This window comes from Eretmochelys imbricata, chromosome 9 (genome assembly GCF_965152235.1).
Source record: "Eretmochelys imbricata isolate rEreImb1 chromosome 9, rEreImb1.hap1, whole genome shotgun sequence".
NCBI classification, from domain to species: domain Eukaryota; kingdom Metazoa; phylum Chordata; order Testudines; family Cheloniidae; genus Eretmochelys; species Eretmochelys imbricata.
In genome coordinates, this window is record NC_135580.1 from 7,377,354 (window position 1) to 7,396,792 (window position 19,439).

The following is a 19,439-nucleotide window of genomic DNA, read 5'->3' on the forward strand; positions in this document are numbered from 1 at the left end:
GTCCAGACCCCTGTACACACCTGCCCTCTAGGGCTCTGCAACAATCATACACCCTTATTCCACCACCTAGATACTTAAGAAACTGAGGCACCCCCACAACATTCAAAGGAAACGTTACGAACAGTCCTGCTTCATCACAGGCCCCTTCCCAGCTCTGCCACTGGCTCCCTGTGTGACCCCAGGCCTCAGTTTTCCCACGGATCTTCAGGGGGAGGATTGTGTCAAGCCAAATTCGGGGCTTATTTTCCTTCAAAATGTGTCTGGATCATTAATTCCTTCTCATGGAGGCCTCTTGGCTTCCCCAGCTGGCTGCGGTGCCCAGCAAACTGGAGAGGGACAGGGACTGTCAATTACCATCCATTTAGTAATTAGTGCTTGGACAGCTGGGCCAGCGGGACCCAGACACACCTGAAACTATCCTGAGCTCCTCAAGCCTGTCTGCTCCCGTGCCTCCATGCAGAGCTGCCCAGCTCCCCTTTGGGGAGACGCTGAAGACATGCGTGTGTGGATGTGGGCACACGTGTGCGTCTGCCGGGGGAGGGCGCAGAGTTGGGCCACTGCCACTAGCCCCCTCTGAGTTTTAACCCTGTTGCTTCACATCTCACCAGATCACAGGCCACGCCCAGCCCAGCGCCCTGCCCGCCCAGCACTCAGATCTATGGGCAAACGCCGGATCTCACCGGGCCAGGCCACCTCTCTGGTTTCCAAAGGCTGGGGAACTGGGGGCTCCCTTCTGCCTGCTCACCGGCCCGAGCTCTGGGGCTGCTCCCCATGAGAGGGTTTGAGCATGTCCTAGTGAACAGGAAGGGGTGCTCAGGGCCGTTGCCCCCAAAGCCTGAGCCCAGCATCCTGCGTGAATCGGGCGGGTGGTTCGGCAAGCGTAGGGCTGGGAGAGGAGACTGCAGCCAGGCAGCCCGCTCTCCTTATGTGTCAGGCTGCTTGATCGTTAGCTAATTACATCGGAAGCCGCTAATTGCTCTTTGTGCGAAAACGAGCCCAGTGCTGCTCTGGGCAGAGCAGCGAACAGCCGCGGCCTGGAGGGAACATGCCTGACGTGTCCTTGTGTGGCTGAAGCAGCCGCCCCCAGCAACAGGCTATGTGCATGAGCTGCAGCTGGCCAGCTCCTCTCGCCCTGCTGCTGCTCCCCGGCTCCCTGAGATTTCTCCTCCTCTGACCTCTGCCTAGCCCCAGGGTAAGGGGTGAGCGCCGGGATCGCACCCGAGAACAGCTTCCCATCATCCCATTATGCTGCTTGCCCCATAACGGCCAGCTATTTGCCAGGAGCACTGGGGAGCAGTAACAGACGCTAGGCTGGGGTCTAGCCCTTAGACACTGCAGTCTAGAATGATCAGAGATACACATTGTTGCAACAGATGTTCTTGCCTGCACCTGTGCTCCATTCATGGTCACAGAGCCAGAGCCATGCCCTAAAGCAGCAGGAGCGTACCATGCAGGGGGACAACTCTGCGGCACATTCCCTCTCGGGAATCTCCTTTCCGGGCTGAACAAAAGGGCAGCGTTTGGCCGAGGAAACCCTCACAGGGCTTGCAATTCCTCACATTGGGGGAGCTCAGTGCACAGGTGGTGAAGGAAGTGGCACCCTAGTGAGATACCAAGGGGACCCCCGTCTCCCATCTGAGTGAGAGAGGGAGGGAGCCAGCGATCATGCCAAAGGCTGGGAATCCCGTTGCCATGAGGCTTGGACCCATTAACTTCTTCATCCCTAATCTACCTGGGAGATGGGCACAGAGCATCGTCCCCATTTCACAGGTGGGCAAACTGAGGCAAAGCCGGGGAGTGACTTGTCCAAAGACAGAATCAGAACCCCGGAGTCCGGGATCCCAAGCCTAGGTCAGCCCGTGAGGTCACAAACGCCACCTACCACTGGCAGACCCCGAGAGCTCTTTGGGGATGATTATGGTGGTGAGTTGGAGTTCTGGAGACGGCTCCGGCAGGGAAGCTCCAGGGAGGTGGAGACGGCTCCGGCAGGGAAGCTCCAGGGCATCCCAAAGTGCCAGCTACGCTGCACCCTGGGCATCGCTGCCCGGCTTCGCTCTGTGCGGGAAGCAAAGCGGCCCTGCTGGAGAGACGCCGCGCCACTGAGTTGCCTGCATTTGGTTTCAATTACAACCCGCTCTCGGCGCCGTATATCAAGGCGTTATCCGTGATTTACAGAGCGTGGTACAATATAATCACAACTCGGCAACAATGTGCAGACCAGATTTACTTCTCCCAAGCAAATATGTCTCCGCGTAATTCATTACCCAACGGGACTTCAGCTCACAACTCATCATCAAGCCATTACCCAATGAGACTGGCGCTCACGACGCATCACCAACCTGCTGCCCAGTGGGCTCGCAGCTCAGGACTCATCATCAGCTCGCCGCCCAACGGAAGCCATGCCCGTGCCTCGGCGCCGAACCGCTAGCCAATGGGACGCCAGCTCGCAACTCATCATCAATGCCCAGCCCAATGGGGCATCAGCTCACAACTCATGCTTAAACAACCCGACTTTGGTTTATTGTGCCCCAGATTTACGGCTTATAAACAACTTATTATCTGACACGTTTCAGCTCATTGCAAAGCCGAGGCACGGGTCATAAACAATTCATTACCCACTGCGCCGCCAACAGACTGCAGGCTGAATCAGCGCCAACCCCTGGCACGGGCGCGCCCGGCGAGCGGCACTCGCTGGAGCAGATCCTCCAGGGGCCGTTCCTGCCCTCGGCCGCACGGCTCAGCATGGGGCGAATTCAGGGCTTGGGAAGGCGGGGAGCACGCGGGGAAAACGCCCCCCCCTCCTCGCCCCTTCCGACCATGGCAAAGCGGGACCCCCACCAACGGCCCTGGGGGCCAAGGCTGAAGCCAGATCGACCAAGTGCAATCCCACTCGGGCACTGAGTGACGACAGATCCGTGGCCTCTGAGGCAGGAGGCCCGGCCTCCCCAGAGCAGCTGGTCTGGAAACTGTGCAGAACCGCCCAGCACAGGAGTCTGCTGCTGGTGCCCGCGGGTGGCATGGGCAGAGCGCGCTGCTGCCATCTGCCCGCTACCCGGGGCAGCTGCAATGGAGGAGAGAGGGGCTGGCAGGAACACAAGCAGCGCTCCAGCAAGCCCAGAGGAGGAGCCTCCTAGGAAAGGCCAGGCTGCAGGATCCAGAGCAGGGCAAGGTGGGGAGGGAGAGGGGCACATGGGGGGCCCAGAAGGGGGGCGACAGGAAATTAAGGGAGAGGATGTTTCCGAGAGAACTGAGGACCAGAAGGAGAACCAGGGAAAGTGAAGGCAAAGCCCCTTATTTCCCAAAGACGGAGGGTGTCAATGGGGCTGGACCGGTGGCCCCGCGCCTGAAGGCCTCCCTTTCCCTCCAGAGCGGGTGCCGCCAGCCAAGCGCCCTCTGCAGGGAGCAGCCGGAAGGAGCACCCGCCAGCCTGGGGGCTACAAAGCCAGTTCCGCTTGTGCCGAGCTGGCTGTGGTCGCCCTGGCGCTCTTGAGTGGGGCAGGACTGGGACCCACCACCTCATTCTGCCAGCCTCTTGCCCCCTGGCCAGGCAGCATGCTGGCCTCAGCAGCGGTCCCCGTCCCCTGCTTGCACCTTGCCCAGCCCAGGAGAGCCAGCGGGTGGCTTGACCCAGGGCTGTGTTGTGGCTGCAGGAGCCAGCATGAAGTGGCCCCAACCGGGCGGGAGTGGCCCCCTCTGGGCTTGCTGGGTGCCAGGCTGCTGTGATCACAGGGCGCAGGGCATGGCCAGGCGTTCCCACCCCTGTTCCTCTGCCCACGGCCCCGGGAGTTGGCGGGGACTGGCATCAGCTGGGGACTAGCTGATGGCTACTGAGCCGGCCTGGAGAGCAAGGGAGGCCGGCCAGAGGCGATCACAACTCACACTGAGCCAAGGAGTAGCCCAAGGGCCCTCAGCGGGCTGGAGGACAGGCTCGGCATCTGGGCAGCTACAGGTGGCTGCAGTGGGGAGGAGGTAAAAGCTATTTGTCACCTGCCTGGCCCCGTCACTGGGGGGCGGGACGGAAGTGGGGGATTTGCTCAGCATGGGCATGTAATACTGAGCTCTGGGAGGGGTTAGTGGTTAGAACGGGGGTGCCTGGGAGTCAGGACTCCTGGGTTCTGTGCACAGCTCTCAGAGGGGAGGAGGGTGTAGTGGGTTAGAGCAGAGTGGGGGTGCCTGGGAGTCAGGACTCCTGGGTTCTGTGCACAGCTCTCAGAGGTGGGGGAGGGTGTAGTGGGTTAGAGCGGGGCGGGCGGGGTCTGGGAATCAGGACTCCTGGGTTCTCATATAGCTGTGGCATGTGACCCTGAGCTTTCCTTTGCCTCAGTCTCCCTCTCCTCTACCAGAGGGGGCTGATGGACACTTCCCTACCCCAGGGAAGTTTTGGGGGGCGCAGCGCCCCCTTCTTGGGCAGGTGCCCGGAGGGGAAGCTACATTGGAGTGGGGAGCTCAGGTCAGCTGAGGGGAGAGAAGGGGCTGTGGCTGGGGGTGCGGGAGGGCCTGGGGGGCAGCTGAGTGGCCCACCCCACCCCACCCCCCGACCGTGGCACCTCTTTGGGAGGGGAAGGGGCCATGTGAGGCAGGGCCTGTGAGTGCCGTGGAGTGGGTGGGTTGCTGTTCCAGTGGAGCTGGGCGGGGGGTGGGGTGTGCAGAGAAACCCCAGGCTCTCTCCTTCCATCTCCAAAGCCATGAGTTGCTCGCGCGCCCCCCACAATCGCCACCCACCCCCTCCCACCTTCCGCTCCATAATAAGAGCTTAATCACAACATCCATTAGGCAGGGCCCGGCGCCGGCAATTACCATCTCCAGCAGGCCCCCGCCTGCGCTAATGCAGCCAGCTGCGAAAATTGCTCTCCGCCTCAGCGCTGCCAAGGGGCCCCCTCCCCAGGTCGCTCCAGCCGCAGCCCCCCCAAACGCCGTGGCAACCCCCCCCACCCCCCATCCCACGCCAGTGACCCTGGCCCCTGGGGATCGGTAGGGGAGGGGCCTGGCTGCTTGGCTGGAAAGAGACATGCCGCCTCTGGGGGGCGCTGAGTTTTCCTCCCGCACTACTTGCTCCCCAGCCCTCCGGCCCCCTCACCCTAGGGGTGCTGGAGGAGGCACGCACAGGCTGGGGCGTCTCCAATCCAAGCCACAGGTCAGTGCATGGTGGGAGGTGGGGGACGGCACTGGGGTTGGGGGATATGCATGGAGCTGACAGCTTCTGCTAGCAGGGCAGTAAGGCACCCTAGCACCATGTGAATGGCCACCAGTAGGTTTCAGAGTGAACGCCATCACTGCGGTGAGTGGGGCAGGCTGACCTGCTCAGAGCTCAGTTCAGGTTGGCTGCAGACTCAGACGGGCTCCCCCCTGGGCACCCTGGCTCCCGCCCTTTCATGCCTCTCCCCAAGCAGGGGAGATCCCGGCAGGCACAGCGTTGATGGAGCCGTCCTGCACTCCGGATCCATGAGCCACGAACGTGGAGCAGAACCCGCTCCCCAGGCCCTTAACCTTTAAGAGAGAGAGAGACAGAGCGCGGCTAGAACAGGTGAAGAGCCCCGGCCCACAGGGCAGCTCCACTACGAGACGCAGTCGGAGCCAGCCAGATGGGTGCCAGCAGACCAGGGCGCCCAAGCCGGCGCGGCACGGGAGCAAAGAGGAGGCGGGCCCGCAGAAGCTGTTATTTTCTCTAATTGTTGTTTTTGCTGAAAGGTAATTAAAATCCCCTTTTTATTTCGCATGTCGGCGAGGAGCAGGAGGGGGAGCTGAGCGGTGGGGAAGGGGGGGGAGAATACTGCATTGAGGCAGGGGAGGGGGAGAGCGATGCAGAGGGAGGGGGAGATGCTGGATGGGGCGGGCAGAGAGCCCTTTAGCCAGGCCAGCCCCAGCCCCACTCTAACCAAGCTCAGCCGCCCACCCCTCAGCACATGCTCAGGGCTGCCCCCACCATCCGGCTCTGGGGCTACCTCTCCCTGCCAGCTCTCCGTTCTCGCCCCAGCCCCGGGAACTCACAGGGCATCTTCTCACGCTGTCCCCTCTGCCTGGCACAGCTTCCTGCCACCCCTGGCCAAGCCACCGTCACCTGCCCTGTCTCTGCTCTGGGGCCCTGCACTGGAGCCTGGCCCCACGGGGATGGTGGCGTTCCAGCCGAGGCAGCACTGGGGCAGACAAAGGCTGGCACCTCATCCCGCAGGAGAATCAAGACCTTGGGCAGCCCAGAGGCTCTTTGGAAAGCCACGACCAGGGGACACGCAGGGCCCCACCGTCACTCGGCTGGCCCAGGGCTCAGCCAAGCTCAGCTCCTGACAGCGGCTGAACCAAGCCAGCTAGCGGGGACGCGGGTGGGCAGAGGACAGCTCCCGGCAGAGTTTGCAGCTACGGCACAGTCTGCTCTGCACGACCGCAGCTGGCTGAGTCAGCCTGGGGTCAGGAGGCGGCTGGGTTCCCGGAAGACACTGAGCTCTCGCCTAGCAGCATCCATGAGTAACACCTCCCCCCTCTGCGGCTGAGTGGGAGACGGTCCCACCGCGGACGACGCCCCGACCTCGGTTATTCTCACCTCTCAGCAGGACGACAGCCATGCGCCAGGCCTGGGCACTGAGGCCTCAGCAAACGCCAGCCAGTCCAGCACTCTGCAACACCTTGGCAACAGGCTACCGCAAGCCCACCCCACCCATGCAGAACAGGGCCACGCTCAAGGCCTCGGCTCCTCCCCGTCAAGGCGCTCCATGCCCTGGGCCCAGGGTATCCAGAAGAGCCTTGAGCTCTGGATTGGGACCGTGGTCGGCAGCTCTGCTCCTCGGGCCAGAGGAACTCTCCACCACCAGGGTCAGGCTCATCAGTTCAGGGCTTTCTCAGGGGCCGGTCCCAGACCAACCTCCCCACGCAGGGCATGGCCCGCACAAAGAGGAATGACCCCGGCGAGGCAGTGAGGGCACCCCACGGCACCCCTAGCTCCATGAGCTGCCGGAAGGTGCTCAGATACCCCGGGGACTGAACAGGACAGACCAGGCCCGGGGGCAGGATACCAGACCAGATGGACCAATGGTCTCCTCCAGGGTGGCAGTGGCTGTTCTCCAGGGAGTGGGGGCCGCTCTGGGCCCAGGGGTTCTGCCCAGCAGTGAGAGACGCTCTGCGGTCTGGTTTCGGGCCCAGGGAGGACAGCGCAGGTTTGTGCAGAGTGAAGTGGCTGAGATCAGCGCTGACATAAACAGTAGGTACCCAGGGAGAACCCACTGAGGTGCTGCCCCCCACAGCCAGGCCCCTCACCTGGGTCCCCATGGCACAGCAGGCTCCTCCTTAGTATGCCTGCAAATGCCCCTCCATTGCAATGGCAATGCAGGGAGCCACAGTGCAGACAGGCTGCTGGCGCCATTGCCATTTAACGCTGGGCAGCGCAAGACAGGGAGAGCAGCTCTCAGCAAGCACCAGGCCATGCGGGCTGTGCCACACCGAGGATGAGTGAGACAGGATCAGCCTGACGCGCGGAGCCCTGCCCACACTCCACACCAGGGTGCCTTAGAAGTGCCAGCCCCCAGCCCCAGGTCCCCTGCAGGCAGGGGCGCCATAGCCTGAGCCATGCCAACCACAGGAACCCTGGCCTCTGGAGGGCTGTGCCACTCCCAGCCATTAACTTCAGCACGTGACCCCTGGGCCCTGGCACAAAAAACGGACAGAGACTGGGCCGTTTTCACTAGACTCTTCCTAATTCAAGTGCCATTTTCTCCAGGCCTGGGAAACCTGTGGCATCCACCCCATAGGCGCAGCACCTGCTCTTCCCCTCCAGCAGCCGGGTCTGGTAGTTAGCACCTGGAGAACCCCACCGCAGTCAGGACCCCATTATGCCAGGCTCTGCACGTGCCCATCGAGAGAGAGTCCCTGCCCCACACGCTCCCAGCCTGGATGCACGCACCAGCTAACGGGGGCGGGGAGGGGAATGTCAGTAGGGAGAGGCAGCGCAGGCTAGTGGTTAAGACGTTTTCTGAGGCTTACCAGAGCTGGGTTCTGCCCTGACCTGTGATAGGACGTCCCCCTCCCTGGGCCGCCTTTGGGTCTCCTAGACTCTAACCATGGGGTCCTCATATCAGCCTCTAGCCCCTTCCCCTGCAGAAGGGGACCCACCCCTGTTGCACGGGTGAACCCTGAGCGATGCAGTGGCTGGACCAAGGGGAATGGGGCCAGAGCCCAGGACTCCGTCTGGGTCTTCACCACCCAGCCACCTTCCTCCCCCTCAGCAGGCCCCGCTGCCCCCCGGCAGCGCCCTGCCTTTGCTGGGGGGCAGGGCAGCGGGCGGCCGTGCTGTTCCAGGAAGGAGGCTGGGCTCTCCCTCGGTTTAATTACCGCTAATGGAAGGCGTGCTCCAGCCCTGCCTGGCACGCTGCCCCAGGAGCGCAGCAGGACGCGAGCCATAAATTTCTCACCAATCACCCGGCGCGCTCGGGGCTTGTGTTTCCATTGGGCGGTTGGTTTTTTCCCTGACTAAAAACGGTATTTGCTCAAGGGCAAAAGCTTTTTAACCAGCCTCATAAATGCTTATTACCCAGCGCCGTTCTCGGCTTGATGGGATTAGAGGTGGGCAGGATTGATCACACGCGCCCCCCCACCCCCAACACCACGAGATCACACCGCGCTGGGGGTGGGGGCTCACATTGATCGGTTCACGCCCAGCAGGGGGGAGGTTCATCAGTGAGAAGCAGGGGGGAATCTCCTCTGATACCTCGGTGCAGGCTAAGATCCCTGCTCTGGGGAGGGCTGATCAAGCCAGGAGAGCATCTCTGCCCCCCAGTCCCAGGGAGGTGGGGCAGAGGGGAGACAGCATGACCCGCACAACCCCTGCGTACGTGTCGCTTGCTGGCCAAGCTCCTGCCCCCGTCTGCCAAGCACGGGGCACCCAAGAGGGGGGACTTAGGTGGCAGCGGCTGCCAACAAGGGCTAGGGAAACCTAAGCCCCGTCCAGTCCATCCCTCCACTCCACCTGTTTCTCCACGCACACAGCCTGGGGAAGGGTGGCGGGGTGGGAGAGGGGATGTGGGGCTGGCAGATTCTAACCCAGTGCCGGCTGGCGGGGAAAGGCCTGCCCTCCCTCCTGGTGGGTTTGGGGGGGGATGGGGGGTACATAATTAACAGCCCAGCCTGGCCTCCCACTGCCTGGGGGCACTAGTGGCATTGCGAGTCAGGGGTTACCAGGCGGGGCACGGCACAGGGGTGTGAGTGTGTCACAATGGCTGGTGCCAGCCGCTCCTGGACACCCCGCTAGCAGACAGTCTTCTTGCCACAGCCTCTTTCCCCCCCACCTCCCACCCCGGTCCAGGTACCTGAAGTTGGGGGCTGACGCCCACTCGAGGGCCAGGCAGGCCAGGTCAATGGTGGCATAGACCAGCAGGAAGAAGATGGTCACAATGGCGGCGATGGTGTTCAGCTTCCCGGAGAACAGCACCAGCTGGGAGAGACAAGAGTGTCAGGCACCCCCTTGGCTGGCACAGCCCTGGGCTGAGCTACAGGGCACCCGGGGCTGGGCGAATGGAGCCCGCACACCTTAGAGGGCTGGAGGCTACTCTGGCTGGTAGAGTAGGGCAGGATCCAGCAGCAGGGCAGGAGGCAGCATTGGGCAACCCCAAGGGCACCGCCAGCTCTGACCTGCCCCAGTGGTTCTGAAAGTGCTGAGCCAGATACTGGGCCCCCATGGCCCTCTGAGGGAAGCTAGGATGCCAGCTCCCCTGCCATGGGCTCTCTTGGCATCTCTGCCCAGGGCACCTCCCCCTCCTCCCGCGCCCACCTGTGCGGCACGGAGAGACTGGCACCACGTTCACCTGGCTCCCAACCCCAGGCACGGCGCCCCACCATGCCCCCCACGCTGGCCCTTCTCGTTCACCTCTCACGGGGGGCCCCAGGAGTGAAATCCAGCCCCTCCACCCTGGGGGTCACCGCGGAGCCATCCCCCTGAGAGGAGCAGCATAGGGCGGGAGCCAGATCTGCTCTCAGTGGCCCCCCTCCCAAGCCAGAGGCTGCCACGGGGAAGCCGAGCAGCGAAGCAGCAGAGGCAGGGAGCCAGCGCCCAGCCCAGCAGGCTGTCCCCAGTGCCCTTCCTGGGGGAAGTGGGTCCAGAGAGCCACTGAACAGCTGAAATCTTCCTGCTGGGAGGGGAGCAGTGCCAGGGCCGCACCCCAGCCTGAGGCGCTGGCATGAGACAGGCACAGTGTGGCCGGGCTTGGGGGGGGGGAATAATGGCCCCTTCCAGCCTGATGTATTCGACAGCTAAACCCACCCAGCCATTACTGCTACGTCCATTATTGGGGCAGCTGGCCTGGGCGCCCCAAGTCACGGCCACAGCCTCTCCCACGGGGGCCGGGCCAGCTGGCTCCAAATCAGCCCAGGCATGGCTGAAGACCTGTCCCCACATGGGCTGCATTGCGCTGGGGGTCCCAATGGGCTGAGCCCAGCAGCGGAGCCCGCACATGGGGAGTCCACGGGGCCATGGGTCACAGCCAGCCCAGTGTGTCAGCCAGGAAACAGCTTCTCAGAGGCTGCCCGGCCGCGTGCGTCTGGTCGTCTGGGCCGGGATCTCGACTGAGTCCTGGGGGAAGAGCTGATCGGAGGCTGGGGTGGGGGGGCTCACTGAATCTGGCTCCTGCCCTGAGAACAATGGATGGGCCTGTTCCCAAGGCCCTGGGCAAAGGAGGGAAGCAAGCAGCCTGGGCAAAGGTGGGGATGCGCAGGGGAGCGTGCGGGCCACGCCCAGCCCTGGGGTAAAAGGGGGACATGGGGGGGGAGTGTGCAAGCCACACTCAGCTCTGCGGTAAAGGGGGGACATGCAGGGGAGTGTGCAAGCCACACTCAGCTCTGCGGTAAAGCAGGGGACGTGCAGGGGAGCATCCGGACCACGCCCAGTCCTGGGGTAAAGCGGGGGGCACCTCAGCTGGATGGAGGGAGCTAGATCTAAGCACTGAAGAGATGTGACCGGCAGCCCCATGATCCTGAGCCTGCTGGTGCCCGCACCCCCGGGGAGGGCCTGCTGCACTCTTGGGGAGCTGCACCCCAGCCACCCCCACCCCAGTGCGGCCGGGAGCCGCTCTGAGCCGCGAAGCCAGCAGTGCAGCCTGACCCGCAGCAACCACTCCACGTGGGGCGCTTTAGATTATTCAACCCATTTCAGCAATTGGGAATTTCAGCTCGTTGGGAGCTTAATAGCGCCGAGCCACGGTAATCGTGCCTGGCTGCGCTAATGGAGTCCCCCACCCCCCGCCCTCGCTCGCCCAGCCGTTTGCCTTTGATTTATAATTCAGTTAGCTGCTCATCAAGGGAAAGGATCTGAGCTGAAAGGTAGCAAACCCCAGAGCCAGCAGGGCGGGGGGCCAGGCGTGGGGTGGGGGGAAGGCAGCAGGGGGTGCCGGGAGAGGCTGCTATCAGGGAGTCCTCAACTAGCTGCTGTTTGGGGAGGCTGGGAGGGGGAGATGAGGGGTGGAACGGGAACCTGCAGGGGGCTGGGAGCAGGCCTGGAAATGGCTGTCTCAGGCAGGCTGCCAAGGGCCATTAGCTGCTAGGACATGGGGTGACTCCCTAGGGCTGGTATGGTGCCCCAGCCCTGCCACTCCAACCCTGACCTGCCCACACAGCTCTGCCCGTGCCCCTCACTCCCGACCGGCAGCCCCCTGCTAGCTCAGCCTGGGCTCCCCACCCACCCCCCCAGCTCGGCCCGGGCCCCTCAGTTCTGACCCACAGCCCCCTGCCACCCCAGCCCTGGGCTCCCCCAGCTCTGCTGCTGCCCCTCACTTCTGCCCCGCAGCCCCGGCTCGTCTGGGTCTGGGCTCCCCCACCCCCAGCCCTGCTGCTGGGACTGGGCTCTGAGCTCACGTCACCCTCTGCTGGCGGGAAGCTGGGGTTCAGCTCCTGGCCTGGGAGCCCCAACGCTGGAGCCTGTCGGGGGGGCCTCCCCCACCCTGGGCCCCGGAGCTGGTGGGGATGGGTCTGCCAGGGGCCTGTCCAGGCCGAGCTTCCCTGATTCCGGCGGCAGCACCAAGGCGCCAGCTCGGGCAGGGGGTTGGCATTTCTCTCAACAGCCGTGTGTGAGGCCCTCACCCCCTGCCATGTGTCAATGCCATGGGGCACGCTGCACCCATCAGCCAGGGCAGCCGCCCGCCATTTTGGATCTGCAGTCTGGAGCTCATGTGAGAGTCACCAGAGTGCCTGGGGGGCTGGAGAGACCCCCATTGCCTCTGGGCCCGAGCACCCCAGGGCAACCCAGCTGGGACAGATGCCAGGCAGCCAGGGCCTGGGGCAGATCCCTCTCCATGGCAGAATGACGCTCCCCTAGCAGGAGCCCGCCCAGCGCCAGCCCCTTGAGGCAATTTTCAGCTCCCAGCTGCCTGGCCCGCACCAGCACGGGTGGGCGCTCTTCCCCTTCCCGGGGCTGGGCCTGGCCCCTTGGCGAGACGCAGCCATTAGCTAATGGCAGGGGAGGGCGATTCCTCCCGCACACCACGGGGCTTGTGATTCAATTGACTCCAGAGGAAGAAAAACTCCTCTCAGGAGCAGCTGCCAACTGGAGCTGGCCAGGCGACGGGTCCCCCTCTCGCACCGGCTGGCGCTGCCCTGCCATTCAGCACTGGGCCCAGATGGCTGCTGCATTCAGGCCAGTGGCCAGCGTGCGGCCCACTGGCGTCTCCTGGTCTCCACCAGCCGCCCCTCGTCTTACACCGAGACTGTCAGCTCCCCGGGGCAGGGGCCATCTCTCGGTTCTGCGTTTGTACGGCACAGCGGGCTGGGACCTGGAGCCTCAACGGGCCGCAGCTCTAGCTGGACGTTGGCAGCAATCCACTCCTCTTCATGCCAACCAGGTGTGGTCCCAGAGCTCCGGACAAGCGGTCCATGTGGCCAGCGGCCAAAGGGCCAGATCCTCAAAGGGATTTAGGCTCCTAACTCCCATTGGCTTCAATAAGAGTTAGGCACCTTTGGGTTTGCCGCTCTGTCTGTGAGTCCCTGCTGTCCATCGCCCTGGTTCTCTTGTACTGGCATGGAGCTGGCACTGGGCTCCCCCTGACGCCCCGTCACGTGCCTACTCTCCGCAGGTGGGTGCTGGGAGCCCAGGCCCCAGAAATGGATTGTTATCCCAGCCACTTCCAATCAGGGCTGAGCTGGCGGAGGTCAGCGCGACATCTCATGCATGCGTGTGTCCATGTTCCCTGCCGGCTAATGGGGCAATTTTTTAGCATTACATATATTTGTCCAATTTGGCGGAGTGGAGACGAGCTCGCTCTTGAGTCGGGAAGCTGGTGCTGCCTCCCCACTCCTGCAGCCTGGCTGATGGCAGGTTCCGGGCACAACGCAATGATCCATACGGCGGCACAGTGACACCCCCCCACCCGCACGGGGAGCCCTTTGTGCACGGAATTAGAGCGATTGTTTCCTTCCCCTGGGAGGTCTCGGGGGGAGAGCTCACAGCGTCACACAGAACTGGGGAACGAAGCCCTGGGACCCCAGCTGCTGCCCCGGGACCCCGACTGAACAGCACCCCTAGAGACACCCCCACATACAACCTAATGACTGTGACATGCTGGGACTTGAGAACAGGGCCCACATGGTGCCTGCCTGGCTGCCAAAGGGGCCAAGTGCCCCCTCCCCGTTCCTGTTGACTTCAGTGGGGGACAGACTCCTTTGAAAATGAGGCCCAAAGTGCCCCACAGGGAGCCAAGCCAAGGGCCAGACTCACCCCAAGGGGCAGAAGTGGAAGCAGCCCAGCCAAGGGGCATTACCAGGTGCCAATGCTGCATAGAGTGGCCGCTGGCACGCAGCAGTGAAAGGGTTAAGAGTGGATCCGGGATCCTGCTGGCCGCAGAACTAGAGGGATCTCTGTGCTGCGGATACCAGCCAGCCAGGAGGGAGCCCCAAGGCCCAGCTGGCCCACAGATCCAGGTGACTCCCCCTTCTGGACTGCCCAGGCCCTGGTGTCTCAGCCCCTCACTGCACCAGCTCAGCAGGGCAGGGTTGTGTGCTCGCACCAAGCACTGACCTCTCCGTTTCACAGGCGGGAAACTGAGGCACAGTCTCCAAGGTCCCACAGGGAGTCTGTGGAAAGATCCCAGACCTCCTGAATCCCAGCCCAGAGCCTTAATAACAAGGCCAGCCAGCCCCTTTAAATACACGCCTTGTGCCCAGTTCACAGTTGAGATCCCATGGCCCTTCTACGGGTCTGGGCCCGTGTCCTCAGCCAGTCCCACCCACCATGGACGTGCGGCACTACGGCTGCTGCTCTCCACCCCAGAGGTGGCTGCATATCTGACTGCTGCTTGGGTCTAGCTTTGGGCTCCTCTGCGATGAGATGCCAGATGAAGAGCGCAGCCAACTCACCTGCACCAACACCCAGGAGAGGATCACAGCCACCCAGGGGTTCCCACCACGGGAGGTTTTCTTTGCTGGCGTCAGAGCTCTGCCTGCAGGGGAAAAGGAACCAGACGCTCTGTGTGAGAGAGGATTTCAAATGGGAGCAGAGACCGTGCCAGGAGCGGGGCAGGGATCAGCACCGGTTAGGGCAGGGCTGCAGAGGCCCCAGCTGGGACACTAGGCCAGCAAAGCCAGCGATCGCAGCCCGTCCAGCCCTCGCCTGTGTGACCCTCACCACAGGCATTGCCCCTCCCCGCCCCGGCCCATCACACACCCAGCGGCAGAACCAGCGGGTCCCAGCATCCCTGGGGGGGGAGGATCAGGGCCAACGCAGGAACAAGGTTCAGTCCATGCCAGCCGCGAGGTCTGAAATACACAGCGCGTGTAGCTCAGACTGGCATGGCCCCACCCCCAGCCAGCGGATCGGGGCCCTGCCGAAAGCTGGCTTGCTTTCCCAGGCAATTCGGGGAACACGGCAGCGAGGCCCAGGAACCGCGCCCACCCCACAGCCCTACTCTGGCCCTGTTACACAAACCAGCCTGGGAGCACCAGCCAAGACAGGTCCCCACAGGCTGGCTCCAGGGGCTGCTCGCACCAGGGCCTGCAACAGCACTGGCCTCGGTGGCCACTCCGCTCATCAACGGCCCTTCACCAAGACCCAGCCTGCCGGAGCAGCCCAGTCCCTGGGGGGGTGGGAGACCAGCCACAGCGTGACTGGAGGGCGTGGGGGGGCAGGAAGTGGGGAGTCCTGTGCCAGCAGGCAGGGTGCAGTGCCCCAGCGTGCCAGCAGTCACCACAGGAGCGGCACCTCCAATGGGCATTAACTCAGAGCCAGCACCATGGCACCCCTAGCACCACTGGGCCTTTGGGGTCAGCACTGACTGAGAGGGGACAGCGCCCCCTACTGAGCCCCCCTCTCCACTCCCTGCAGCACAGCGCCCCCTACTGAGCCCCGTCTCCACTCCCTGCAGCACAGCACCCCCTACTGAGCCCCCCTCTCCACTCCCTGCAGCACAGCGCCCCCTACTGAGCCCCCCCTCCACTCCCTGCAGCACAGCGCCCCCTACTGAGCCCCGTCTCCACTCCCTACAGCACAGCGCCCCCTATTGAGCCCCCCTCTCCACTCCCTGCAGCACAGCGCCCCCTACTGAGCCCCCCTCTCCACTCCCTGCAGCACAGCGCCCCCTACTGAGCCCCCCTCTCCACTCCCTGCAGCACAGCGCCCCCTACTGAGCCCCCCTCTCCACTCCCTGCAGCACAGCGCCCCCTACTGAGCCCCCCTCTCCACTCCCTACAGCACAGCGCCCCCTACTGAGCCCCGTCTCCACTCCCTGCAGCACAGCGCCCCCTACTGAGCCCCCTCTCCACTCCCTGCAGCACAGCGCCCCCTACTGAGCCCCCCCTCCACTCCCTACAGAACAGCGCCACCTACTGAGCCCTCCTCTCCACTCCCTACAGCACAGCGCCCCCTATTGAGCCCCCTCTCCACTCCCTACAGCACAGCGCCCCCATTGAGCCCCCCTCTCCACTCCCTGCAGCACAGCGCCCCCTGGAGCATTGGGACCAGCACTGACTGAGAGGTGAGAGGTCCCCCTACAGAGCCCCGCTCCCCGCAGCACAGCGCCCCCTACTGAGCACCCCCTCCACTCCCTGCAGCACAGCGCCCCCTACTGAGCCCTCCTCTCCACTCCCTGCAGCACAGCGCCCCCTACTGAGCCCTCCTCTCCACTCCCTACAGCACAGCGCCCCTTCTGAGCCCCGTTCCCTGCTCCCTGCAGCACAGTGCCCCCTAGAGCATTGGGGTCAGCACTGACTCAGAGGGGACAGCGCCCCCTAATAAGCCCTGCAGCTGCCCGCAGCACAGCGCCCCCTGGCATCACGCTGGAGCTTTGGGGTCAGCACTGACAGAGGGGACAGCACCGATTCAGAGGGGAATATCGAATCAGTAACGTGCCTGTGGGCCCTGGGAGGTGGCCCTGCCAGCATAGCTGGGGAGCTCTGAGGAGCTCCAAGCCAACGGCCGTTCAGCTGCAGGCCACACGTGCACCAACCCCCGTCCCCGGCAAGCAGGCGCATGGCCTGGGCTCACGGCACGTTCAGCTGGTGATCGTTACCGGGTGGCTGATGCGCGTTACCCAGGAGCAGAGAGCCGCCCGGCCGGGGGCAGTGGAGCAGGGACACGCCTTAGCACACAGGAAAACCGCCTAGAGACCGGAGTGTCGCACGTGCTGTGCCAGAAGGGGAACGACCCAAAACACGGCCCTTCGCTCCGGCCTGGGGTGCAAACTGCCACCGTGCCCCCTCCCCTGAACTAGCCCCGGAGAGAGCCCAGCCCCCACCCAGTGCCGAGCCGCTATGCAAACGGTTAAGTGGCTGCATACATTAGCGAGCCGAGAGTGCAATATTTCATGCCGCCAATGGCAGCGAGAACATAAACTACCCGCCAGAGAGGCTTTCAGAGCTGCCTGGTTTAGTCCATTCCAGGGGGTTTAGTGATTGTCACAAACGTCCTTGGGAATCCTGGCTCCAACCCCAGCCCAACAAAATCCGCCGCAGGGCACCTAATGGACCCTCCTCTCTCTGGTTACCGTCACGGCACCTGGCAGAGCCAGCTCCCCATGAGCCAACCCCTCCACCCCCCTTTGGGCTGCAAAGCTCGGGTCAGTGCCAACCAAGCCGGGCCTCTCCCCGACACCCCCACTGCTGGGCACGGGCTCAGGGAATGGCGCCAGCTGTTGCCAGAGAGACAGAGGTATCCACTGTCACAGATGCACAGGGGATCAGAGACGGGCAGGCACCAGGGCTGTGCTCTGCCCCTGGGCCATGCTGAGCCCCGGGCTCCTGCCCACCACCTGCCAGGCCAAGGAGAACGCAGCCCGGGGCAGAAGGGTGCTGCTCTGCATGGCAGGGAAGGGGCATTGCTGAGAATCAACGGCCCGACAGGAGCCAATTGGATCGAAGGAACCACATCAGCAACCCGCTCACCTAGGGTTTGAGTGGGGGGCTCCCAGTCAGCACATGGGGGTCCCACCCCCCCAGGGGCTCACTAGCCCCTCTCCTGGGATGGAACTCCATGGACACATAGGCCTGGGCATCCCTCCAAGCACAGCTATGGTCTCTCCCGGGGGAGGGCTCGGCATGGCTCTCCAGGGCATCTTGGGAGTGCTCTGTAGTGCAGGACCTCAGTGACGACATGGGGTAACCCCGTGCTCTGTATCTGAGCATCTCCAGGGTGGGGCAGAGGTGACCCTATACTACACATGGGGAAACTGAGGCACCAAAGGCAACTTGGAGTCCTGTCTCCCACCCCCCACGCTAATCACTGCACCGTCCCCCATCCCACCCTGCAAGGCTGGGGTCTTCGAGTGCCAGCGGGGGGCTGGAAGCCCCTGGCATTGGAAGGCGGTGGTGGGGGGAGAGCAGGGAGCACCAAGGGATATTTATTCCTTGGCTGGAGAAGCCCAAGTGGGCCGAGGAGCTAATGCAATCCAAGTGCCCATGCTCTTTCCTGGCAGGGGCTGGCGCTGCTGCAGCCTGGACTCTGAGTCACTGGTGCCCCCCACAGGTCTGTACTTCATGTCTTCAGAGCGCTGCATGGGCACAGCCATGCCAGCCCAGGGCTCCCCGGGACCGGCCAAGCAGCCAGCCAAGCACAAGCAACGGGCTGGCTGAGCAAAGGTGGGTGCCCGCCCCAAAGCGCCACTCCAGTGCTGTAGGCAAACCTGCTGGGGAAGGCTGCCAAGGGGCCAGGGGACTTGAAAGGATGTGCGGGCACCTGCGCCTGGAGCCAGAGGGACCATCAGCGAGCGTGGTGGGGGATGGGCAGGGGGAGCCAGGGAGAGCAGCTGCAAGGGTCCGTATGACTGGAGCGGGGCTGAAGGGCAAGGGACTGGGATCCCCCACCACCACTAGGGACAGCCCATTTTGGGGGTGGGGAAGAGCTCATTTGGGGCGGGAGTAGGGTGGTCAGGGAGCCGAGGGCTTTGGGTGGCTCTGTGCCCAATGCGTGAGAAGAACTGCTCCCCCCAGCAGATGGCCAAGGGGGTGCCTTTGGAGTGGGGGGGGGGCTGGCGTGGCTGCTGCAGGGGCCGAGGGCACCACAGGGCAGACCCAGGGGGTTTGAGAGTGGCACCCTCCCAGCAGCGAGGGTGGGGCTGGCTCACAGAGGGACAGCCAACCACGGAAAGAGCCTTCCCTGAATGGACCATCAGACCCTACCCAGTGCTTGTGCCCTGCCCACTGCCCTGAGTGACAGGGCACTGTATGGACCGGGGCGGAGCAGACGGAGAGGGCCAAGAAGCCCAGTACCACCCTCCCCTGCTCACACAGGACTGGAAGCTAGAATCTAAGCCACCTCCATGTGCGGGTGGGTGGATGTGTGTGTGGGTGTTTTCCCCACTGCCCTCTGCTGGATGGAATCAGAACTGCTCACCCACACGTCAGAGGCCCCGTACAGTTCACAGCTTGTGGAGACTCCCCCGAAGAGGCTCCAAGTTCTCTCCCTGGCCACACCTTAGTGACGCTGTATCTGGCCCAGGCCCACAGGGTGGCTGCACAGCAGATGGCGAGGGGGGTTCAGAGCTGTTCCCCCACGGAAAGCCCAGGCAGGGTAGCAGGGAGCGGCTCGTGCCCCGGGGACTGCTCAGTGCCCCTTGTGTGGGCCTCAGTCCCTGCTCCTGGGGACAGGTGCACAGCATAAAAACCACCCACACTGGTGGCTCTCCTGGCTGCCTTTGTGGGGTGGGGCTGACCTGACACGCCCCTTCCTTCTCCCATGGACTGTGCTGGCAGTGGGCTGCCCCACCCCAATGAGATGGCAGCCAAGTCAGCCCCATACAGCACTGTCCTGGGCGCTGTCTCGGAGCATGGGATGGCTTCAGTGCTCCTCCTGTTAACCTGGGGGGAGGAGTATCCCAAAGGGCCGGCCCCCCATCGTTCTGCAGTGGGATCCCCACTGATCTAGGGGGCTGGGGGAGGGATATTCCCAGGGCCTAGACCCTGTCACTCTGTGGAGTTGTGGGGGGATCCCCACTTATCTAGAGGGTTGGGGGAGGGGTATGCCCAGGGGCCAGCCCCCCTGTCGCTCT

At 63.7% G+C, this 19,439-nt stretch overlaps 1 protein-coding gene across 1 annotated transcript in view; it reads right to left on the bottom strand.

The window, feature by feature from the left end:
• The window catches only part of SLC12A9 (solute carrier family 12 member 9), a 50,876-nt gene that overhangs the window by 9,128 nt on the left and 22,309 nt on the right, over positions 1-19,439 (bottom strand). The window contains exons 6-7 of the mRNA XM_077826580.1: positions 14,320-14,398; positions 9,291-9,415 (exon numbers count right to left, since the gene is read on the bottom strand). Of these exons, the coding sequence (XP_077682706.1) occupies positions 9,291-9,415; positions 14,320-14,398 (204 nt within the window). The remainder of the gene's footprint in view (positions 1-9,290; positions 9,416-14,319; positions 14,399-19,439) is intronic.